General features: G+C 41.9%; 2 protein-coding genes across 2 annotated transcripts in view; one reads left to right on the top strand and one right to left on the bottom strand.

Moving 5' to 3' along the window:
• The window catches only part of ALG13 (ALG13 UDP-N-acetylglucosaminyltransferase subunit), a 31554-nt gene extending 20299 nt beyond the window's left edge, over nt 1–11255 (top strand). Inside the window, 8 exon segments of the mRNA XM_072043103.1 lie at nt 69–104; nt 237–292; nt 924–986; nt 1332–1503; nt 2834–2959; nt 8173–8213; nt 9007–9190; nt 10314–11255. Of these exon segments, the coding sequence (XP_071899204.1) occupies nt 69–104; nt 237–292; nt 924–986; nt 1332–1503; nt 2834–2959; nt 8173–8213; nt 9007–9190; nt 10314–10582 (947 nt within the window). The 3' untranslated portion in view covers nt 10583–11255.
• Nucleotides 11256–16078: 4823 nt separating this feature from the next.
• TRPC5 (transient receptor potential cation channel subfamily C member 5) overlaps nt 16079–25276 on the bottom strand; it is a 96892-nt gene continuing 87694 nt past the window's right edge. Inside the window, exons 10-11 of the mRNA XM_027465062.3 lie at nt 23868–23957; nt 16079–23171 (exon numbers count right to left, since the gene is read on the bottom strand). Coding sequence (XP_027320863.1) covers nt 22437–23171; nt 23868–23957 — 825 coding nt within the window. The 3' untranslated portion in view covers nt 16079–22436. The remainder of the gene's footprint in view (nt 23172–23867; nt 23958–25276) is intronic.

The following is a 25276-nucleotide window of genomic DNA, read 5'->3' on the forward strand; positions in this document are numbered from 1 at the left end:
CAGTAAAATGTTGGTAACTCTTTGAGCATTTTTTTTTTTCCTAAATCAAAGGTTTCTCTTCCTTCTAGGGAAATTTCATGAAGACTTTCTCTATGCACCTACAGGTAAGTAAAACTTCAGTCTCTAACTGATACGATATTTGCTGACTGTAACACACACATTACAACCTCTTTAGAAATTCCTGAACAATGAGATCTAATGTTATAGCTTCAGTTAATCATGCCTGTGCATTCCAGATCCAGACTGTGGAACTGCAGCAGTATTTAGTTCAGCAGAGCCTACAGCAAACTTGGTAAGGTTTAGTCACTGCCTGCCCAGACTGGGAATCTTTGAAGCGTGTAGTGTTCTTCATGGAAACTGTCTTTGGAAGAAAACTTAACATAGGAGGTCACAGGGGTTTTTTTGTTTTGTTTTGTTTGGAAGAAAAGGTAGATCACTTATTTCCCCCCACACTGGTGAGTATTTTATCAGAGTCTGCCAGCACATCTGAATTGTGCTGGATACATTAAGGCTTTCCACCTTCTCCTTCTGCAAAGCAAAATTTGAGGGCTTTTTACTTTTTTCCCCTTTCTGCTCCAGGTAACATTTACTTTCATCATGCTACCCTTCAAATCCTATACCAGTTAGCTTTATCCCTCTGATGTGTAAATGGAGAGATCTCACCTTTGATAGAATTGACTTTTTAATTTTTTTATCTGAAATTAGTCAGGGGCTAGCTCTCTTCCTTTCTCAAGTTACCTGTTGGCCTGCAGTGGTGTGAAAGACCTGTGCACATCAGAATAAAATTTGTTTTACATGGGTTATGAAAGAACTTTAGTGTTTGTGTGTAGTTCATGATTAGAAAATTTTTAGGGTTCTGGTGTATGTAGCTTACCATTCTATGCCTTTTAAATGGACCATGCTCTGCTTTGGAACCCCTTCAGGAAGAAGGGACGGTCTCTGTGTCGTCTCAAGATGGAGTGGCTTCCTACAGCTATCCCCAGAAGGTAGTATCTAGTGCTCTGTTGTGGCAGCCCTGTGGAGAGATGCACACTGTGCATAGCCACTGTGGGGGGAGGGGGGTTGTTCTTCCCCTCCTAGTCTTGTTGCAAATAATATAATCCCCTATAGCACATAATGGAAGGGTGGAAAGATGCATTTGCAGGTGTCTGCAATCTAAATGAATATTTTTAGGTCAATGTTTTTCAAGCCAAGTTTTAGAGGACTTGGGTAACTATTTGCCTTCACAGAAGTGCACTTCGGAAGTTCTAGTTTTAAAGTGTGTAATATTTCTGTAGCTCTTGTCCAAGCCAGCTATAGAGGTAGTGTAATGAATGCTGATTCTTTTGCAGGTGATGGTAAACTCTGCAGTAATCTCAAACTCCACGGGTGTTAATGTTGCTCCAGCTACAGTATTCTCCTCAAATTCTGCTGCTTCCACTCAAGCCAGCATCACAACAACTGTTCCCCCACAAACAGGTGTTCAGCCAGTCCTAGTGCCTCCCCCTTCAGTAGGGACACCAGGTAGTGTGCATGCTAAGGCTGTGAACTTGGATGTCTAACCTTTCAGTTGCATTCCTACTTCCCATTTTTTCCTTGTTCTACATATCCAAAACAAATGTTGAAGGGCTTTTAAACTACCACTTGCTTTGACTTAAATGACTTATCAGTAGTTGTAACTCCACTGCTGACTTTCACATTCCCATGCTTTGAAGGGAATAGTTGCTGCTGAATTTGCATGGGAATTGGAAGTCTCTGCTTTGGAGTTGTTCCCCCCACCCTGCCTGCCTTTAGCCATTAATGCAAAGTGTTTTACTAGCAGGTTCTTTTCTAAAAGACAGGATTTCATGGCTGATTCCTTCCTGTGTTCTTACAGTTAGTTTTCTTTGTCTTGAGAGTGGTGTAAGTCCCAGGTTTTACTACCTCTTCCAGAAGAGCTGCTGGCTGTGACAGCTCAAGGGCTGCAAAAGTGAATCAAATTCATTTCTGTGGTCGTAATTAGCTCCTATCCATTGCTACTTGCTTCTTCTATGGCAAGATCAAATTTTTGACTTGCCACACGCTAACCACCTGGAATTGTCTTTCCTTTGTTCTTCTGAAATGTCTGCCTTAAGCAAATGGCTTTCTCTCCTTACAAAGAGTATTTCTCCATGTTTTCTGTAACTCATCTCTTCATTTAACATCAAAAAAATCAAACAAATCCCTGTAAAACCCCATTGTCATTCAGTTCTCCTTAATTCTGAATTCTGTCCTCTTTATCTGTTTCTTTTTACTTATTTGGGTTATTTTGTACTCTACTTGAGAGATCAGTCAGCACTGTTCTCTGTAAGTTAATTGGTGATGCAATTAAAAAGAAGCTGCTGTTCCACAAATGTGGGCCCCCCTAATATGTTCAAGATAAATTTGTCCAAAAACTTTTGCCTGGTATGCTTTGAGCTTTCCCGCATTTTTGTGTGGGTTTATCATCACAGTTCTCTGACTTAAGTGAGTAGTCTTTTCCCTGTTGTTCTAGGACAGACAATTATATAAGGAAAGCCTGACCTACCCTCTAGTATGAACAATTGACTGAAAGAGGCATTTGTTCTTAACTGGAATATGAAGTGCATAAGTAGATACACAATTAAGAGGTGGAATTGGAACCTTCCCATCTGGTTTTAAAAATTCTGGACTTTTGATGTGGGGGGAGAAGTGATTACTAAAGAAAACTTGACATTAAAGCTTATTTATGGGTACTGAGATGATAGGAAGTGTACACCTAATTGTGTAACTTCACATCTTTCTCTGTCGAGGAAGATGGTATTGTAAATTTGACTTGGATTTTGGTTTTGACTTGGATTTTGTTTTCTTCTAATAGTAGCTGTTTCATCAGTGCCATTCCCAATTTACTCAGCTCCTCTTCCTCCAGTCAGTGAGGTGGGAGAAGCTGGTGCCGTTCCTCCACCTTACTCTTGTGATCCCAGTGGCAATGATCTGCCTCGAGGTAATGAAGGTATTTTGTGATTTTACTACTTACACAGTTCTGACTTGTCTTCTCCTTGGAAACTTAACAGAATACCTTTAGTGGGAAGAAGTGGCTCTTTACTACTTACTCCATTTGAGCTGCAATGGTTTGGATGCTTACAGTAAAAATTCATAGTTCTGAATAACAAGTTCATATCAGACTCGAACATGTGATTTACTGCAGCTTTAGACAGCATCCTAAAGAAACAAGTATCAGTGGAGAGCGTGCTTGTATCTGTATCCTGCCACCTCTGGGTTGAATAATCATTTTTCTGGTATTTTTAAAACCAGTTATGTGCTTATAAAGTTCTGGTGTTACACAGTTCAGTGGATATTGGGCTGCTGTCCTGTATGGCTTTGAGATGCCATTCTGTAGTATCAGAAATAGATGAGAGTGTGCAGGTTTCTGTTCATTGAGTGCACAGACTTCCTGTGTACTGTCATCAGTTACAACAGCATCTTTTAAGGTAGATTTGTCTGACAAGCACCAAGCATGGGAAGACCAGTACAGTAACTACTAGCATAGCAGCTTGAAATTGGCTTTCAGCCTTGTCAGCTGAGCTTGGGCTTCACTTCTGAAGTGGTAGACTTTAATCAACTTGCTCTAATTTAAGAATACCTGTAAGCAGTGCAAAGCTGCAAGGCTTGGCTAACAGTGCAACAGGCATATACATACTTGATTTTGGGGTCATTAATATATCCCCTTGTTCTATAATGTTTTTGCCTCTTGAGACGCAAATAGGGTCTGTAACTTGAAGAGATTTGTTAAGTAAGCCAAAGATCAAGCTGTTTGCTGTCCTTACCATGAGCTAAGTACCTCTCAGCTACAGGATTAACAGTCCTGCTTATTACTGTGCTGTGTATCTTGCTTTCCTCTTGGGCCTCAAAGCGTTCCTGCCTAGTGTGCAGTGATGTGATAGAGGCACACATCTCAAAAGGAAGATAAAACTTGTGATACAGCGTCTGTCTTCACTGAAGGATAGCTCCTCTATGTGTAACTTGTGCAGCTGTAGAAAATCCTCTCTTCTCTGTGCATTGCCAATGGCTCAACTTACTCTGAGGATTAGAGACTTAAAAAGGTTGTAAAAGCAGTTACTCAGCCTGCTTGTCCCAGTAGCAGCATTTGTCTTGTCCTAATGTGTAGTGCAAATACTCTGGGTAGGTGTTGGTGTTTACTTCTGGCTACCTTTACGGACACTGCATCAAGTACACAGTTTCAGGTGTTGCTGCCTTCTCTGGCAGACAGCTTGGGGGAGGTTGGTTTTGGGAGTAGCGAGGCCAAGCTAGAGGTAAGCCGTAGCTTGATCTGGAGAGCAGTAGGCAGAACTGGATGTCTGCTTATACATGTACATTTTGTTCTTGCAGTGGGTTCATCTCTGCCTGCTGGCTGAAATACACCTGCTCTTCAGGTATTCTCCCCGCTTCATGGAGTGAATATGTTGACAGTCAGTGCGTGGTGGTTGGCTTGCTTGATAGCCACCTACGGATAGAACAAATATGACTTTTATCAAAGCCTTACCTTTTGCTGAAGCTCCTGACTCAAGAATTTTCTCTGCTGGTGTGGAGAGTAGCCTTTCATTCAGGGATGAGTGAATAAAAACTGGCTGCATAAATGTAGGGTGTGTAAAATCCAGCCTTTTTTTTTTTTTTTGCATTGTTTGGATTGGTATGCTTTTACTCTAAGTATATAACTTCAATTTCTTCTGACAGCCGCTCGGGGGGAGGGGAGGAGGGTGGGAAAAAACATGCCACAACCTTGGAACTGTGACCATATTTCAGATGTATGGTAGCGCTGAGTTCTAGTGCATTAGAATGTAAAGCTTGTGACTTTTATTCCAAAATCTCTTATCTTATTTAAAGATGTAGCATAAAGTACTTCAGTAATGCAGATTGTTTTCATGCTTGATTCAGCATACTTCCATCTAAAGTAGCTTCATTGTCCCTGAGTGAAGCTTGCATCAAAGTACTAATCCTAAGGGGCCTATTTCAGATAATAAGAGCTGCTATTGATATCTACAGTTCAGGTAGCTGCATCTGGTAGATTTCACAGTATTCTGGCCCAAAGTTGCTTTGAATTTTGAGATTTATATTTTTTTTTTTTTTTGCCAGAAGTTGATCTGGAGGAAAAAAAGCAGGATGCAAAAACATCATGGCATGGCTCCTCAAAGGTCTGCTGCTCTAATAGGTAGTGCCAAACACATTAGCAATATCTTTACTCTTTTGTAGGTGCTCTTGATTCCTGGTTTTGATCTTGAATATTCTACTTACTACTTTCCTACTGCAGTAGTATCACTGCAGATGATTCTAAGTACCTGTCAGAGTTAATCATCTTCAGCTTTCATGAAATGCCCTTAACTGAGGCTTTCAGCACTCAAGAGAATTGGGTGTTAAGTGTACTGAAAAAATCTGGAGTGGATGTGGATTAATAAACTCTTCAGGACCTGCCCTCAGCTCTTCAAGTGAGTTACTCCTTGTAGTACTGGCCATGTCCTTTTGGAGATAAAACTCCAAATTTTTTTTTTAGAAGTTTAAATTTGGTAGTTAATGACACATGGTACGTGTAATTCCTTGTGTTATTGCTGTCTACATTGAGACTATCATCAGTGTCACTACACAGAAGCTTTGGAGTAGTGCGTGGTAGGGTATTTGGATATACTTGACATAGAGTTCTGTGCAGTTTCCTTTTTTTTTTAAAAAAAAAAAAAAAAAAAAAGCTACCTGAACGAGTGGTATTTGGCCTGGCATAGTTTGGGAGCCTCACTTGTTAACAGACTGAAGTCCTGGACTGGAGAGTAAGATACACCATGTGCTATAGTATTAATTGGTACTTATGATTTGTTCCAATTCTTAGAGACTCTTGAATCTTTTTGATAGAGTTTAGGGCTTGTGAAACATTTATTAATACAGTGACCTTAGGTGTCTTAGCCTCATCCCCTCCCTTCCATTTGGAGCAGCTGCTGGTAGACTGCTTGCTGGTGCTGTGTTCCAGAGGCCGTTCCTTTCCTGCAGTGGCATTCAGGATTGATCCGAGAGTTGCTCATCATTGCAGTGACCTTTGTCTTGATGCCTTATGAGACTTTTAGCAGTAGTAAATGTGGTTTTTATATTTTCATGTCAGGGTGGTTAATTTCTTCTAGCTTAGCTGTTGCTTAGTAAGGCATTTTTTCTCTTACTAAAGAGTGACTGGATTTCTAGGCATCTAAAAGAAGAATATAAACAGATTGATCTCCTACTTTACTGGCTTCTGTTCTAGCATACCACAGACATCAGTATTTCCTGTATCAGTTTCACTTCGGTCTCCCGGCTCCTCCTTTGTACTGTTATCACTGCTATGAAGCAGATGTTTCACTCAGTTCTTACGCTTGATTTGCATAAACAACTGAAGAACAAAATTAGGTTTAAAAAGCCTTCCAATATAGGTGCGGTTTCAGCTAGATACTAAAAAGTTGGCATTTAGGTAAGTCTTTGGGTTATTTTCTGTATTTAACTGGTCAATGTCACAACCAAAGCACCAGCGTTTTCAGAAGTAAGCTTAGAGCTCTTAGCTAACTTAGGAAGTGCGTACAGTTCCTTTTTTATGTTGAAGTGGATTGTTGCCCTGATCAAGTATGCTGAACAGTAAAAGAGTTGAGAATTGGCAACAGAGGAATAAATCCTTGTTCGTTTCAGGATTGGGGTTTGCATTTCTGATGCTATTCCTGTCTACAGCAAACTGACAGTACTATAGAACAGCAGGGCTGTGAAAGGATGCACGTGTAGTAGCTGGACAGACAGGAAAGCTTTGTGGAGCCAAGGTCGTGGTCTAAGAAGGAGTGGTTAGGTGGTAAGGAGACAGCAACACCTACAGAGCTGCCATACTTCCCCAAGTTGAAGTCCTTAGTGACTTGCTCGTGTTCAGTTGTTTTGTCTCCTTTACTGCTTTGACTTTTTTTTTGAGGTCCCAGAAGTACTAAATTATGTGTCTGTTCTTACTTCCATGTAAACCTGTTGCTGTGGAATAGGTGACTTACCTTTTTGAGCCTTTAAAACAAATCTCAGTTTTATGTCTGAGAAATCAGTTTATGCACTTCTCTGGAACTGTCATAGCATTAAAACATGCTTGAACTTAAAAAGGCTTTAAACAGTTCCACTGTTTTGGGCAGTTGGATTTCACGAACCTTGTTATGATTGGCAAGTGGTTTTAAACTTCCTCTGTGCTTCTGGGATTGCTCCTCAGTGTCTCACATGTTTGCTCCGAGTCAAATAATCCAGTACATGGAAGACAGAAGTAAAAGACTAGCTGCAAGAAGGCAGGAACTGGGTTCCCTTTAACCCTAGTGAGGAAGGAGAAGGAAGGAACGGTCCTTATCCCCCCCCCCCAATATTCTGACATGATTATAACCATTTGGGGGACCTAAAAACCTAGGTCTGAAGGTTTTAGGGTTGCTGTATATGTTGTCTCTATTGACATATCTCTGGGCAGAAGCAGTGTGAAGCTGGGATCTCTATGGAGTTGGGCCCTTGTCTCATGTGCCAGCCTAGTATGTGGGTGTTCACTGTGTGTACAGCCTGTATGTACAGTATGTGTACATTAGGGGTGAGTGACCACTGGCATATGAGGTGGCTCCTGTCTTGTCTCTGCTTCCAGACACTTCCCTATTTTTACAGTGAGGAAAAGAGGCAGTGCTCTTAGCAGATACCTTAGTTCAGGACCTCATAATCAAATTCTTATCTGATGATGATGAAGTGTATTTTTCTCTGAAAACCAGGCCTTAATAAGCCATAATTGTTAAAGTTCCTAGTTGGGTGCTTAGACAATGGAGATTTATAACAGATCCGACAAATAATCACTTGAATAATCAAGACCAGACTTAAAGCAATGTAATGACTTGTTAGTGTTAGGTCATGGGTTGGACTAGGTAGTCCTGGAGGTCTCTTCCAACCTAAATGATTCTGTAATGTTGAAGTTTGGTTTGACATCAGTCAAGCACAACTATTGTACAAATATCTCACTGTGTTAACTTAACGGGTCATTATAACTATTGCATCTCTTCAATATGAAGACATACTCATCACCTTCAAAACATTAAAGAAAAAATGCTGAAGTAGTTAGTTAATAATTTAAGTGATTCTAAATGTTCTAATATATGTAAACTTATTTTCCTCATCAGTTTATACTAACTTGCTCTTCAATGTCATGTCCTTTAATTTCAGATACAAAGGTCTTGCAGTATTATTTTAATCTGGGACTGCAAGTAAGTGCTTTTAAAATGAGTACAGTAAATTGCCTGTAAAAACTGCTGCTTTTCTTGACAGATGTACTGATGTATTTAAGACTTCCAAGTGTGCTAAATGTGTAGTTGGCTATTAATACATATGGGCTTGCTTGGAGGAGATTAAAGTGTAGCTCAGGAAGTAAAGCTCTAACTCAAATTGTAAAGCACATTAGTACATCCAGTTGTTTACTTGGATTTTTGTGGAGGATGGTAGATAAATATTCTCTCTTTTAAGATAAAGGAAAGGAACCTGAGCTATTCTTTTAATAAAAAAAAAAAAAACTGGTTAGATGAGATCAAAGACCATTTAGAGATGTGTGCTTTGAATCCTCTAGGACATGCACAGCTGTGTTCAGAACACCTTGTGTTTTGGGAACCATTGCTCTGCAGCTACCCACAACCATTGCCTCAGCACCATCAGCCATGGGCAGTGTCAGTGCTGAAACTCTGGGAAGTAAAAGTAGTACACCAGCTTTTCCAACTAAAGAAGTAAGGGGAGAAAATATCTTGAATATAACAAAGTTGATTGCAAAGACTCAAAATTCCTTAAGAATTACAACCCCAGTGTAGAACTGAGGTAGTTGCAGCTATTCCAGCGATGCTCCTGGCAGCCTGTCTTTTTTTTTCCCTCCTTTGTGTGTAACTATCGTAGTGACAGCAGAGAAAAATGCACTTCTTCCTACCTTTTAGATCTGAAACTAGCAGTGATTGGGAAGAAGGATGGGGAGTGTGGTTATATGCATGACTCTGTTTTGTTTTTTTCCCCAAAAAGTATTACCACCAGAGCTATTGGCATTCCATGGTGTACGTACAGCCAGTACCACCAGCGTCACCAGTGGAAGCTTATCCAGCATATGCTGAGCCTGCTCACGTCCTAGACCAGTCAGTACCTCAGCTCTATGCCGATGCTGGGCGAGCTGAAGTCCATCAGGTTCCCTTGGAAGCACCTGCAAATGGTTAGTATTTCTGGATAAGACCACATCCAGAGACTGAAAAGTAAGGGAATGATTTTCAGCATGCAGCTGCTTACTTGCACCATTATAGGAAGGGTGAGGTTGAGAAGATGTAAAGTAAGCATTTTAATGGGCTACCACAAGTTCCTCTGCATCTTTGTTACTGCTTAAAGTTATGTTAGACTTACTGGTGTAGCCATCAGTGCCAAAGGCACTTTAAAGCTGTAAAAAAGAAAAGTAATCCTTTTTAGGTTTGCATTCAGCATGCTAATTTTAACTTGGAAGAAGTTACTCTGAAATTGCGTTGAAGGCGTTTCTTTTGCTCATTGATAAGCAAATAGTCATGGTATCAAAACAATGCCCGTTCTTAAAATAAAGGAGACAATTAAGTTTTGGCAAGCATCGAGCATTGCTACTTTCACAAGTATTTTTAAAAAAGATATTGCAGCCCTTAGTTTTAGGCTCTGCAAGCTGAGCTGTTATCTTCTGAATAGGCCTCATTGCTAGCTGTGTCAACTACTGCGTGGAAAAATTACAGCAAAACTTAACTTCCTGTAGCAGCTTTGTGAGAAGCTGGTAGATAGACTTGGCAGTAAATAAAAGGTTTGTATTAAATAAGGAAAAAGATGTCAAGAAGGTCAGATGCCTGGCTCGTGAAAGTCTGTGGAACGTGGCAAATGGTCAACGTTGGAAAGAGCGCATCGTGACAAATCTGTTGCTTGGATGCAGACAGGCTTAATGTGCTGATAATGCTTCAGCCTGTTCAGCTGGGGTAGTTCTCCTGCATAGAACAGCATCATCGCAAGGATTATATAGCCAAATAACATATTAGCCCTTTACTCAAGTTTCTCTTACAGTTGCTACTTCTGCAGAATGCTGTTAAGTAATTCTCTAATGGGTTTTAGTGATGAGTCTAACTTGAGGATAACTCACCAACTTAGGTCCTAAGGTGACTTTGACCCTGCCATTGGGAGTAAAATATAGGGGTATAAAGTTGTTGTCAACTAAATAGCATTATTTTGGTGGCCAGAAGGGAAAATCTATGTTTGTGGTGATGAAAGTCTATATATAAAGTTACAAATATACGAAGAGTATAATGACAAATGTGTTTTTGTTCTTTTTTTAGGTAACTTTCAAAACACAGAGCCTCCACCCCCGTCCCACAGCACAGTATACTACCCAGTGGTGTCAGATCCCTATGGCCAGCCATCTCTCCCAGGGTATGACTCTTGCATCTCTATAGTACCTGCCTATCACTACCTTAGTTCCTGGCATCCAGTAAATCCACCGTATGGAAATTCCCCACGAATTCCCAATGCTGTAAGTTCTGGACCACTGCACCAAGTCAACTATATTGCCTCACCTAACCCTGCACCACACTACGTGCCTCAATGAATGTAAATCTGGGAGGTGTAAGCTCACTTCTTGCACTTGGTTTCTCGTTTCTTTTTTGTCAATTATATATTAATATGTTTCATAAGTGTTATCCTGTCTCAGTGGGCTGGGTTGATTGATTTAAACTGCATTCAGGTTTCATGTTTCTTTCCAGGCTTATGCTAATGATAAGCTTGACAGGATGCTGTTTTGGTAGTTCACAAAAGAAAGCATAGGAAAAGAGCATACATACACCACAGTGTAGGGGAACACAAAGCATATATTTGACCACGCAAAACATGTATAAAAACAAGCTGTCACTAAAGGAAAACGGCACCGTGTACCTCTGAGGGATTACACTGGAACACTTAAACACACAGTTCTTGTTCAAGCATGACTGCCATTACAACCACAGCTAAAAATTGGGTGCAGAGTTGTCAGGACAGAATTGTTTGAAACAATTTGGTGTTCTCAGATTTCACCTTTGCAATCAGTGATCATGTATCTGTAATAGTTGTATTTCACTCTGTGTAGGCTTCCTGTCTCTTGAAAGTGTAAGAGTACTGTTGTGATCTGTTCTGCTGTATGTTGGTATGTATTTGTGAGCTTTGTTCTGTGGAAGCTGTTGCACAAATGGTGGTAGTCTTGGTGTTCAATTCGCACTGACAGCACAAAATAAAAGCATCTAACACAAGGACATGAGTGGTCATTTATCACTGGCAGGTTATGTTCCTAACAATTACTGATCCAACAGGCAGGACTGAAGAAATGTAATTGTGTGGGGTAGGGTTGCTCTAACCTCCTATTAGAAATCAGTAGCTTTGCACATGAGAGTGCAGCTCTAGCTGTGTTTTTGTTGAGTTTAGGATTAAAACATTGAATATTCTGTGCCTGCAAACTTAATTCATTCCAATGACTGCACTGGCTCTGTCCCTGATGGAAACTTGCACTGGATGTGCAAAATTGTCAGGTCATAGCCCTGCATTTAGCCTGGACTCCATGGTGGCATAGCCCTGTCTTGGGGTAACAAACAAAGGCTCAACTGCAGGATTACAGCACCTTGGTGCTGAGGGCCCTAAAAAACAGTGAAGACCTATTTACCAAATATTAACTTGACTGAAATGCTGAATTCAAGCTCAAATACCATGCTTCTGAAATGTCTGCCAGGTCTTGTAAGGAATTTGGGCAATCAATTCAAACAAGCCTGATGTCCTCCATTCGGGCTAGGTAAGGAAATCAAGTTGTAATTCAAAAGTGGCACAATTGCTATTTGATAAAGCTGAAATAAACTGTGTTCTGTATTTTGTAGTGACTTCTATATAGTTGAGTAGGGATAAGGAGAACCAACTGCAGAATGGGGTGGGAGGCGTGCCTTTACATCAGGATGCCTTTTAAGTAAACACAGGAGCAAAAACAGCAGGAAAAAGTGACTCCTTACAACTTTATTTTAAAATTCATCTGGCACCTCTGGTGTTGATCTTATTTCCTTAAAACTCTTAAGGCTTTTTCTCCCTCTCCTTTAATAAAGGTGGTGATTTAATCTTCTTGTCTGGGGGTTGTAAGCTTGGCTTCTGGTTTGTCTCTTCAAATCTAATTGCTGTGTGTTTAACTTGGTACCTTTTAATATGGCTTTTCAAGATGGAGGAGACAGATGAAAAGTAAAAGCATGATAAAAATGATCCCTGATGAGCTAACTTGATTATGAGCTGCTGTACAGGTTTTAAAAAACACACACAAACTATGATTGTACAAAGTAATGGGAGACCCCTAGGATTTCTGCCTTAATATTTGTCTCTTTGAATGAGTGTGGGGACTTGCACAGGCCCCTGTCAGGCTGTGGAGAAGATAACACAGGGTTTTTCCTCTCTCTGAAAAAGCATTCACTAGGCTAGCCTCGGAAGGGAATCTGTGAACCATGTGACTGACTTAGGCACTCAGAAATGGAACAGATTTGAGAAGTACAATCTCCATCATGGAGTCATCGAGTGCCTTTCCACCTCAGTCACGAGTGCCATCTGTCATATCCCAAGCAGTTGCTATTACTCACTGAAGTGAATCTCCCCACTTCCAGGCTTCGGCTGTGAATAATAATGCCTCCTTTCTTACACTGCCAGGGAGACAGCCTTGCTTTTTTATGCAAATGGTCATCATAACTAAGAATTGATATTTGTCTCCTGGTAATTTTTTGTCTATGAGAGTCCACTTTTTTTTTCTGCTGTTAGAAACACAGATCAGTAATTGTGGTAGGGAGTCAAGATTTTTATCTTTTTGCTTATCCTTCTAGTGGGTGGATTTTTCAGTGTTAGCCCTGGCTCTTGTGGCCATGTTAACCACTGACAGATGTGTTTATATCAGTTAAGCACAATTTTCGTATCTGTAATGTATGTACAGCTAACTTGCTTATGGATGATATATACACACACACCTCAGTTGTGACTACTTGATGCATGCATTTTTGTCAGGGCTGTTCACAGTCAAAAAAAAAAAAAAAAAAAGCTACTGCTCTACCTCAAACACAGCTGGCCACCTTCATGCTTCAACCATTTTGTGATCCAGAGATAACTGGGCCTGGCTACCTCCTCCTTGCACTAGAAATATTGCTGGTCCTGGGGTTTTATGCTCCAGTGGCTAACTGCTACAAACCAGTTCCTTTTTCAGAGGCTGTAAGGTAACTCACGTTAAAAACAGAACTTCAGGAGGGGTTGAATGTTTCTTTTGTTGGGGGTGATGGTTTTGGGGGAAGGGAAGGATGTCTGCCATGAACACCAAGATGTGGGCTCTAGATTTTTTTATTTACTTATTTTTTTGGTGGGGAGCTCAACATCAGCCTGGTGGTTATCAAAACTTGTCTTTTGGCTCAGTTACAATTTGGTACCAGACCAGTGCTCTGTTTCACACTCGGCAGAATTGCCCTGAACAGGGAGAGCAGGGTATTACTCCCAGCCGCAAGCGTATTTTACCTTTGAGTAGAAGCACAGAAAAATGTGAGCATTGATTACTGCAGGGAACAACAATTTTCCTTCAGATTGATTTTTTTTTTTGTCCTCTTTGTTCAGCTTCTTGAAGTATGTTGCATAATATTTTTTTAAAGCAAACAGACTTGATCCTGAAATGTGCTGCTTTTTAGTTTTTTTTTGTGGATGGTTTTTCAGCCTTCAAATGGGAGAAGAGAAGACTCACTGCTCAGTTGGTGCTAGTCATGCTTGCCACCTCCTTTTCCATGCCACATTTTCCTATGTAAAAGGCAGAAGCTCCAAGTACATCATCACCTGAAGGCTGTGCAGAAGAGGTCTGTGAGCAGGTAGCACCGCCAAGCAGTGCTCCTGTCAGATGTGGGCACTTCTGACTGCTGAGACAGCCTCCGAGCCAAGCATCTTCTGAGAGTACAGGATAAAACCAGCAGTGATCAGCCACAGTTCTGTGTTTTGGGGTGTGGGCTTTTGTCTATAAGTATTTCACCCTCTTCTGAGCTGCTGCACACCCTCCTGCACTTCGGAGGGGCAGCACTGGTCCTGGCTCAGCCCGTGCACATTGACATTCCTCACGTCCCTGCTGCGCGCTAGAGGCGTGAGTCTTTCTGAAGTCTTTTGAATTGTGAAATCCATCTGTTACCGAAGGTAATTATTATAAGTGCTGTAGAGGCAAATCACGCTGATTCTGCCTGCCAGCAGCATTAGCCTGCAGGGATGTTGTTGGCTACTGCTCTGTGGTTGGTAGGACCGAGCAAAGACCCGCAGCGTGGTGCTTTTCTAGCTCAGCTGTTTGGCTTTAGCCTCCCGTTCTCTCTGGAGTGGTGCTGGATATCCTCCTCATCTATAAAATCACACAGCATTATGGATGGGAAATATTCAAACGTGAAGAGCTTCTAAGTAACCTTTTTTATCACAGGGGAGGAAGGTAAAACTCCTGAATTAGAACCTTATGGCTTTGAAATAAGATTGGAGTTTAAATTTTGCAGGGCAGGCCAGTATCTAGAAGCCCTTACAGATCTTCAAGTCACTGCTGCTTACCACTTCGCAGTCAGCTGCGCCGAGGCAAGTACGAAATATTCCAGCGTTAGCTACAGGCTACGGGCAGGCGCTTTTTGCAGTTCAGTTGTTGCTGCAAGCGTGGTGATCTGCAGTAACAGCAGCACGCGTCTGGGTCCTGGCGGGGTGTTTTCACATGTTGGGATCATTTATGGCAATATGCTTATTTCTGTTGCTAAACCTTGCCCTCACTGGAGGAGGTACAAGTTTTGCCACCAGCTTTGGGGTGCGAGGTTTACCCCACGATAATTGCCTTCCCTCGTGGCTCTCTGACAGCTGCCTGACAGCGCTGCGTTACAGAAAACAGTCCTTCGATAAGCGACACATCCTGTAACAATGAAAGTAGTGGATACTCCAAATCCTTCTACCGTCTCCTTCATGTATCTTTCCTGTTCCCTACCCTGCCAATTTCCATTTTTCATCTAAATCTCAGACTGGTTTCTGCTTCTTTACATCGTTTTTTTTTGTATTGGCCAGAGTTGAAAGCAAAAATGTTTAATATTTGCAGTGATTATGTGAGTGTGTGGTTTGTATTACTTTCTCAGGAAGTGCAAGTAAGGAGGGAGAGGATATTCTGCAAAACTCTTGCCTCTGCCTCCCTAGCTCCCTGAGCAACTCCAGGATTTTTGCCTCTGCACTCGTGGCTGTACACATGGAGGTCATTTTCAGGTGCAGTTTGGTCCCAGTTTCTGGAGTAGAAAACACAACCGGGGATTCAGGGTGCCTTAACTTTGAACTACCAGGCTTTCCGATAAGAGAGGGGAATGTGAATCTAATTTTGAAATATCCTTTTTCCATTTTTTTTTTTATTTTCTAAAAAAAGCCTTTGGACATCCTTTGAGTGTTGTATAACTTGGGAAAGCTCTTGCTTTCCTGGGGACTTGACCGAGAGCTTCTGGTAGCTGCTGGAAACCTGAAATTTAACTGTACGCCTCCAGTACTTTAATGAGATTTGCTTGGAGGACAGTTTAACACGAGCAAATTATGTTAATGTAGTTATGTGTTGTTGCTTAATGACTATCTCACGCTATTAGCTATATTGCTGTATAGCCCAATGTGGATGATGTAGTTATGCTGGTGGAAGGATATCTTTGGGGAGCGAATTAAAATGGAATTATGCATACTTGGACTCCTTTGCACAGGAGTAATTGTGTTCATGTGGTGCATTTTATTTACCAGCACTTAAAGTGGGTTTGCTATTCCCTGTTACAGAGAGGATATAATGAAAGGGATTTTCAAATTACTGTTCTTTTAATATATTTTTTTTTGCACAGGCCAGTGCTGCTCAACTCTTGCCCACGAACACTTGCTTGCATCTGGCTGGCTGACTTCATTGCAGATAGGTAGGACTACACCACATCTTTTCCACATAAACACTGATATAAATTTGTATAGAACTGGAGCCCTGAAGTGCTCCTGTGACCACTGAAAGCCCTTGAGGATGCTGTGCGGAATGTGGTAAAAAATATAAGATGTCACGTGCTTTACTGTTCATAAATGTTTATTATCAATAGGCAGCTGGAAATGTTACATCTGAAAAGGTAGAAACACCTTGAATTTCAATAGGCTTACATTTTTGGGAAAAAAATTAAATGCTTTATTTTTTTTTCAGTTTACAGTTAAGCTAAAAATACACATAAAATAAATATTTTTATTTATTTATATACATTTCATTTGTACATGTTATGCAAGGGAATGACGTGGAATCTGCACTACAGACAGAAAAGATGCAAGTAGAAAAGTACATAAAACTAAGCATTTGTTTTTGCTTTTTGCTCTTCCCCCTTTTCATCCTCCCCTTCCTCTAGGGGTGGCTACTACTGCTCAATGGGCAAATGCTGAGGTCCCCACTCTGTCTTTACATAAGCAAAATTCTCCAAACATCTGAAAGCTCTGTTGCCTGGAAAAGGCCATTAAGGTTTTGATGAAAAATAAAAGAGGAAAAAAGCCTCACTTTTTTTTTTATCCCATGAAATGGCGTTTTAGAATATGATCAGGTGTGAAGCTGTTTCTGTGATAGCTTTTCTATGAAGATTTACTTTGATATTAAAACTGGATTGCTAAAAAAAGCTTGTTTGCAGTGTAAGCCCAATTCTCTAGGGCTTGCCATATAGAAAATAGAGTACTTAAGCGTCTGCTACCATCCTTTTGCTTCTCAAAGATCCCTAGCCCTCTAGTTCCCACACCCACCTTATAAACACATTCAGTAGTTTTTAAATAAAACTGTACAATACCCCAAAAAATAGCTACACCAAAAAGTGCCCCCCTTGCTCAAAAACAACTATTTATAGTCAAAAGGCATTTCATTCTGTTGGCTAAAGGTATCACAGTGTTCTGTTAAGCTCGTGTGCCGAAAGGACAGCTCCTGGATTGATCACCTCTCGGTCTAAGCACATTGTTTCTCCTGGCTTAGGAGTTACTGCTGATGGAAATGCTGTAAATGGGAGGGGAAACGGAAGAAAATCCCCGAAAGAAACAAAAGAAGCCATGCTGAAGGAGGATATGCTGGCCAGCAGGAATGGGCAGTGCTGTTTTCCATAGTTGGTGAGCCATCGACTGAGTAGGGTCCATGTATGAAGACAGAATTGCACGATCGACTTGGCTTTCAACACTGTGGGTGATTTGAGCTAGGCTGGGAGTTACTGTTGGCTTTATTTTTTTATTTATTTTTGCACACCTTAAAAAAGCAGAGCAAGTAAAAGTGTTTCCCTGAAACATAACACACTATCAAACATTTGGAAGTTAAGGATCAAATGCTTCTTTTGCCTTTTACATGTACTTTTTTTTTTTTTTTTTTTTTTTTTTAAGATTTAGATTTCTTTTTAAGCATCATTCTTGATCATCAACTTACTCGAGAGCAGTAGTTAGTTTGGGTGGAGGGAATTATGTGAAAATCGCATAAATGACTTGTTTGTACAAGTGTAATGGTCTGAAACAGGGAAAGTGGAGTGTGAAAACTCGATTGAGTTGAATTACAAAGGGTTTGAAAATACACTTAGGTGGCCAGCCCAGACTGCCCCTCCGCACCCCCAAAAAATCCAGTGAGGGATTGGTTTTATATTTGTTGGGCTTCAAATTACGCATTTGCTGAAAACTGCAGGTTATTTTGGTAAGTTTATTTCAGATGCTACTCCAGCAAGTGGATTTGTTATTCACGGCAGTCTCACTGATTCCAATTAATTTTGTCTCTGCGTGAATGGAAGCCGCTGCTGCTGCTGGCTGCTGCCGGGAGAGGAAGGGGCCCTCGGGGTGCACCCACCCCAAAGACAGCCCCAGAGAGCTTTTAGTAAGGTGACAGCTTTCCTTAATTCTAGGCAGCCTTTGTGATTTGGGTGGCTTTGCTTTTTTTTCTTCTCCATTCTGTTTTTTGTCGAGTTTTAACAGGTGGGGGGGCGATGCTGTTCCTTGGGAAGGGGCCTCTGAGGCTGCACGCGGCTTTCTCGTGGACATCTCTGTGTTGGCACGCAGCAGACAGACTGGTTGAGGGAGAATTCAGCCGAAAACTAAACCGAAATTGAATGTCTTCCTGGTAAACTTAAGCGTGTGAGGTTTCGGCCTTTGGGAAAGGAAAATAGAAACTTCAAAGCAAGGCCGAGAAGTCCCAATGGAAGCGGGACCTGCGGTTACTGGCACAGAGCAGCTGGTGCTCCTGTAGCTTTGTGACTCTGCAAGATAGCCCAGGAGTAAGTCAGGTCCCTGCTTACAGTACTTGGACTTCTCCAAATGTCTGCTGGAGACACCCTGCAACTGCTCCTGCTCCTGGAAGAGAGCTCAAAATGCAGGTCGTGCCCTCACCATGCGAGTCTCAGAGCTCCTCTAACTCAAAGGAAAGGCTCTTATCTGAGCAAGCACTACAGAAAAAGCAACCATACCAAGGAGAAATGAGGGTGAAGCCCTCACAGAGGCACAAGAGCCAACCTAGGAGGCTCTTAACCTACTCAAAAGGTAAGGTTTTACATTTATATATGAATGCATTTATTTAAATAATACTTACAGTGACTGTTTCTGTTAAAAATTTACACATGCCGTTAGAAAAAGGGTGAAACACAAATGCAGTACAGTGAGATGAGGCACAAAGCACGCAAGCGAGGATGTCAGAGTTTAGGCTTACAAGGTATGCTGCTCCTGCTCTCTGTCTACTGCAGAAGTCCCCAAAATTCCCCTCGTGGGAAATCATGCTAGTTTTCTACATGGAAAACTATCGTAACGTACATAGCTAAGTCCTAACCTGAATTAGTCATAAGAAAACAAAAGTACATACCACTGCTACGAGTATCAACTACTGACTGTATATAGCGCCTTTAAATTGAAGATCTGAAAGTGCTTATAAATAATGAACTAACCCCCCCGCGAGGTAGGTAAGTAATTATTGTCCCTATTTTACAGATGGGGAAACTGAGGCGTTAGAGGCTAAGTGACTTGCCCAAGGTCACAGGTGAGGCAGTGGCAGAGCTGGGAACAGGCCTCAGAAGTCCTCGTTTCTGATCCTGCACCCGAACCACTGCGCGTGCTGCTCCTGCAGGGACCTCTATGCAAACAGCTGAGTATTTACACACGCACTAGTACATGACTAATATACAATTACCCAAATAATCTGCGGAGAGATGCTGCTGGATTTCTTACTTCTGAAAGAACTTCTTCGATCTCTGACCTGAGTACAAACACCTCCTAGCTCTGTGTGGTGCTCTGTACCTGGATGTTGGTGTTACCTTTCTCCTGGTGATGGTTTTTAGGTGTGATGCTTTAAAACAACAGGTGAAAAAGACACCAGGGATGGGAGGTGAGAAATAAAGCTACTTCAAGAGCAGGAAACCTAAAGACAGGACAAGTGACCAAGCCTGGTATGATCCCAAATTCCTAGCGTGTGTATAATGACTATCCTTGAAGCTTATCAAATGTATTTTCACTAAATATTTAAATTTCCTTCACCTGAATCTCCTGCTTAAGAGTAGTAATAACAACAATAATAATTGACTAGTTGCTGTGAAGTCTATTGCTACCAAAGGGGGTGCATAGGTGCAGTCACACAGACTTGGCTTTTTGGGGATCAGTCTGACAGTTTTGGAAACTCCTCCTGGACACATGCATAAATCACTAACACAAATCAAATATTTTTTGTGAAATTCAAAAGTCAGCTGAGGCTGGCTCATAGCTGGGAGCTAGGAAGTATCTGAATCATGAAACAAATCCCGCAGGAGCCCCAGCCAAGCAGCCCCATGATGTACCTCTGGTGTTCAACATACCATTACCAAGGAATTATTGCAGACTGCCTGATTCACTGTGCCATTACAATGTGGCAGTTCCTACCCCTGCCCTTTCTGGGCACGGCAGGGGAACGTGACTCACGCGGTTCGTACAGAAGGGATTTGCATTGCCCAGTGTAATTTTTCCATTTTTGGGGGGCACTGCTGCAGAGTTAATTGCATTTCATTTTGAGATTTGTACCCGTTACCATAGGGCTGCAGTTGAATGGCACAATTTAGTCATTGCCAGTAGCAGCGTGCTTGCTCTCATGGAAAAATTAAAAGCCCTTCCACCATCCAAGGATATGAACCCTGCTTCCACACCTGCTTTAAACCCAGCTGATGTAATCTGCATAACCATGCTGGAGTTGTTTTCATTCCTACGTGCTAGAAGGTAACAAAGATGTGCTGCCCCGTGTCAAGCAGAGTTCCTAAACTGCAATGTGCTTAGGTGAGGCATAAAATGATTCAAACCCTTCCCTTCATCCCCCTGTAGCAGCTCTTGCTAACGTTTGTGTTCCCAGAAATGTGCTGAGGCTGGTTTATTAAACTGCAGGCTTTTATTGTGGGCTGCTCTGAGACTCGCCTTCAGTTGGTTCTCACTGCAGCTCTCGCATACGGGTGGATTTGCATCGTAAAAGAGAGGGCTGCTGGATTTCTTGGAAGATCAGCAAATTGCTTCTGACCCTACGATTCTGCAAGTCTCCCTGTGTAGTGCCAAAGTCAGTTTGCTCAGCCTTGCTTACAGGAAGAGGAGATGCAATTTTCAAAGGCTGCTCTAACCCTGCAATTAGTATCAAGCCTGAAATCTGTTGATATGAGAATGCTTTTCACTCTGTCTTAACTAGCCTGTCTAGGGGCTTAAATATTTTGGGCTTTGTCCTGCATGCTGGTAACAAGGCTGGCATCGTTCATGAGCAAGGAGAACAGAAACACATTTGAGTCTCTGCTCCTAGCTGCTCTTTTTTCTTGGCACTGTGGCTGGCTGTATCCTCCACCTCGAGCTCTGCATTCAGAGCTTCTCATGAGCCAGGGGTGTTGGTGTAGATTTTCCAGCCTTCATAAATGCTTTTTTCAAATGCAGTTCCCAATGTATTGCACACAAGAGGTGATTTTTTGACACCTGCCCCTGGGCTATGCTCCAGCTCCTGTGACCTGTCCTGGGAACAGAGCCTTTAGCCTGGCTGCACGGACTCGTAAGGAAGCTTTGGGGTAAGGCAGGGCCATCTCTGAGCTCAGGCCTTGCTTCTTCCAAGAAAGCTGACGGCTCTGAAGCAGCAGCAGGTGCCAGTCATCTGCATTTCTTAGCAACAACATGGAAGAAAATTCAGGTATCAAGTTGTTAAAAAGCAGTGTCAACCATTTTGCCCTTATTGTCTTCTCCTCTGTCTCATGCTCCTTAGGACAAAAACGCAGGGACTTGGTAATATCTAGACAGGGCCTAGCACAACCGTAGGGGTGAAAAAACCATAAAGATACAGCAGGGTAACATCTACTGCTGCACTGCTTTTTGGTGCACCTTAGAAAAGGAACTGCAGCAACTTCCCAGGGTGCCAGCTGCGGTCTGAGCTGCTACTGCTGAGCTTGCTCTTCAGAAATGCAGCTCACAGACCCAGGGCAGTGGCTGCTGTACACCAGGAGGACGGTTTTCTACCTAACAGCGTGACATTGACCAGGGAGGCAGCAAAAAAAAAGGAATGCAGCAGTGGAAATAAAGCCAGGGATTTCAAAACCCAAATGCAGCTCAGGGGGGTGGGTGTAAGGGGGAGGCTTAGGGCTGGGTTTTGGTGCACCCTGTCAGTGATAGGAGAACCACTCTGAGGTTTCTCTTTCAAGCAGCCACAGCTGGCTGTGTGTCCATTCATCTATGTAGAAGTTGGTGGCAGGGCCAGGTGCTGGCTTCCACTGCCAGCCGAACTGGGAGGTCATTCTGCTCCCTACGAGGGGAATTTCTTAATAGCAATTAGATAAATGAGCAAATCATCACGTTCTAGCCACATGATCAAAGGTGTCTCTTATTCAGTAACACTTTACAATATGGATATAATGACCTGAAAAAAAAAAACAACAACAACAAAAAACACGCAGCTGAAAGAATCAGAGGTTGTATTGCTTAAAGAAAACAAAAAGCCAGTTGTAACCTGAAACACTTTCTAAGAAGATTGCAAATATGATTCTCAGCCTCCTGCTAAGCCACTGCTCACCAGCTGGTTGTGATGCCGAGGAGTTTGAGCAGGATGCGGAACTGATGGTGTTGGATAGCAGCGATGATAACCCAGCGGTGCTGGGAAGATGATGAGTGCACTGGAGGAATCCTCTACTCCGCCACCAGCGTGTCTGAATTATGTGGGATTCAAAGACTGCATCCGAAGGAGTCCCGTAGTTTACAGTGACCTTATAAATAGTGAAACCTTCAGTTCAGTATTTGTGAGTGTAAAAAAGTAAACTAAAAAAGGTGCAGATGGCTATAAAATAGGTTAACATAAGTAATTTTACATTTTTTTCTCCTGTGGACAGAAAGGAATTCATAATGCTGAATCAGGTGAGAGCAAACAATTACAAATAATTAGCTAAGTTTTCTAGCAGGTGTTAAGGTAGCCTTACTTATAGCCGAGTTGTTACATGATCCTCCTGCCCGTCTTTCCACTGGTTTATAAACAAGTCACAAGCCTCTCCCCATGAATCAAACACATCCTCTGATGAGTCTAAAAGTTTGGAGTTAGAGGAACAAATACTGGAAGCACAGTGAAGGGAGCTGGTACAAACCACAGGGCACTCCTTGCTCTGTCCTGTAAGTCTCGTGTTCCCACTGTAGTCCACCTCATTGAGGTTAATTTCACTTTTGGAACAATTCTCTTCTCTCTCTTTATCAATCTGAGAATATTTAATGTCTTTCCACATGTAGTGTGGCTGAATAATTCCATCTGAAATAGTGTACATGGGCTCTGAATTTGCTTCAGGGACATGCCCGTTCATTTTGGAGAACAGCAGGCCCAGTCTCTTAAAGGACTCCTTCTTGGAGCTGGAAAGCCTCTGAACTCTATTTCCATTTCGGATGAAGGAGCGCTTACTGATCCCATTGCTTTTTGGCTTCTCTTCCACCATATCAATCCCAGACATGGTTTTAATTAGAGCAGATACATTGAAGTCCTTCTTTTTGTTGGCTACATTGAAAGACACGCTCTTGGCTTTGGATTTTTCCCCAGCACTATCCTCGTTTGTTTCATCCTTTTGGGACACCTCTGTGCTGCTGGTAGAGTAACTTCTCCTCTGGGGCTTCCTGTTTCCCAGGAGATCAAGGACTTCGTAGCGAAAACTTGAGATGTCCTGTTTTAATTCCTAGGGCAAGAGGGAAAATGAGTGCCACTCAACAGCATCATCCGTGACGTGAAAGAAAGATCAGTTTCTCTTGGGAGAATTGTTAAGAGTTATGCAAATGGCTGACACCAAATCAGACTTACAAGAACACTACGTACATCTTTATGATTTGGTGACGTGAAAAAATTTATTGGTAAGCCTGAGAGTTGGAGAGCTTACAAGATCTTTGTCTTCAAGGGCTGTGGGACCAGCCGTTGTGACCACCCCCTTATCCCCTCTTCTTCCTGCTTGGGGTTGAGGAAAGCCTAAATAAGACATTTATAGTAAAAGTGAAACTGTTGGAATTTAGAAATGTTGCAGGAATCTTTTAGTTGATAGGCCCAAATTTAATATTCTCTGTATCCATTAACCCTGACTCAGTTTAGGATTAGGAACGTAATGCTGACTCAAAGCAGATACTTCATTCTTACCGGTTTTCAAAGCCATTGTCTATGTAAAATCTTGTGCATTAAGACACACTGAGACATTGTGAGAAGACAACCTTTTAAGGAATATTCTCTGCTCAAAAGAAGACTGCATGCACATCGCATACCTTCCCAGCTCCAGTAACAGTCACATTTCCACTGCTGGTCACAAAATATATTCCCAAGTTAGCGGGAACTCTGCAAGTGGCTACTGGCATTAGTGTAACATGATTATTAAAGACTAGGAAGTTACCTTGAAATTTTCTTCAGTCAAACCTTCATTGGTTTTGGAAGTTCTGATCATTGCTGCAACGTATCTTTTCACAAGGTTTCTGATCACTTCCTGAAATATGAAACAACAGAAGTGATTCAGCTGCTGGCTCAGACCAAATTCTGTTCTTGCTGTATTTCACCGAATTCTTACTGATAGCTCTCCTGACTCTGCTCTCTTAAAAAAAATAATCACTCTTAGAAACAGCACTTTCAAATAGAACAAACCTTTGCAGAGGCTTGTTTACATTTCATCTTGAAAGCTCAGCTATTAAGTGTAGTGAGCTGATTCCATGTACTTGCTTTGCATACGTAAAACTTGTTCAGAAAAAAATAATCTAGATTATTTTAAATGTCTTCAAGCCATTTAAACCTCTTCATGCATTATTTAATCTCAGATGCTGAAAGTCCTTCGAGATTACCAGTCTCACGTGTATATGCTGTGTATCTTGATGGGCTAAGCTTGCCACTTTAAGGTTTTTTTCTTTAAATGATGGTGTTATCAACAAATAACCTGAAGAACAAACAGCCAGGACTCTACAGGGCGATGCACATTCACGTTAGCCCACATCTGCCAGCTGCCTGGGTGCCCTCTAATGGGAGGTTAAAAAATCCTTGCAGAGCTGCTGCAGCATCTGTGGACAGCACTGGAAGTACAGAGTCACACCTCTGGTGACTGTTCCCCAGCATTACCTGGGCTGTTTGGTACAACTTAGATGAGATCCATTTTGCTCTGCATTTGTGTACCTCCTTGCTGGCTTTGCATAAGCAGGCTTGGACTGCTGTCTGTTACCTGACACACAGAGGCTGATGTCTGGATACAGAAAAGACTACCCCAAACCTTCCCTGCATTTTCCCCCATAAATGGAGACAAGAAGTCTGAGTAACCCCAAGCTTTAAGCTGTGCTCCACACCAAGGGTTTACTGGGAGGTGCTTTACGAGATCCCACTCTCGGTACCTGTGAGCTGTGCTGTGAAGTCAGAAGGTACCCAATGTCTCTTATCAGAAGTGACTAAGTACGTTAAGTGTCAACGCCACGTACAAAGACTCTTCAGAAAACAGGAGATGTCCTACGTAAGACAAATTATTTATGGCTTTTGACAGTATTGTCTGACATACCACCTAACATTGAGGAGGTATTTTTTCGTCCTTCCAGCATGCTGGCATAATCACATTGAATTCAAGCACTGAAGCTGGTGTTTTTAATACCGTTTCATCCTTTCGTAGGTTGAATTTAATGAACACTTGATGACAAGCAAGCTGAGAATGAACAGAAACAGCAAAATTCAACAAAGGAACAATTCCTCCTTCCTGAGCTGTCCAAAACTGAAGGAAATCTCAACTGCTGTTTGAGTTAGGATTAGGGATGGCTTGCAGAAAAAAAAAAGTAG

Source organism: Anas platyrhynchos, chromosome 10 (genome assembly GCF_047663525.1).
Source record: "Anas platyrhynchos isolate ZD024472 breed Pekin duck chromosome 10, IASCAAS_PekinDuck_T2T, whole genome shotgun sequence".
Taxonomy (NCBI): Eukaryota; Metazoa; Chordata; class Aves; order Anseriformes; family Anatidae; genus Anas; species Anas platyrhynchos.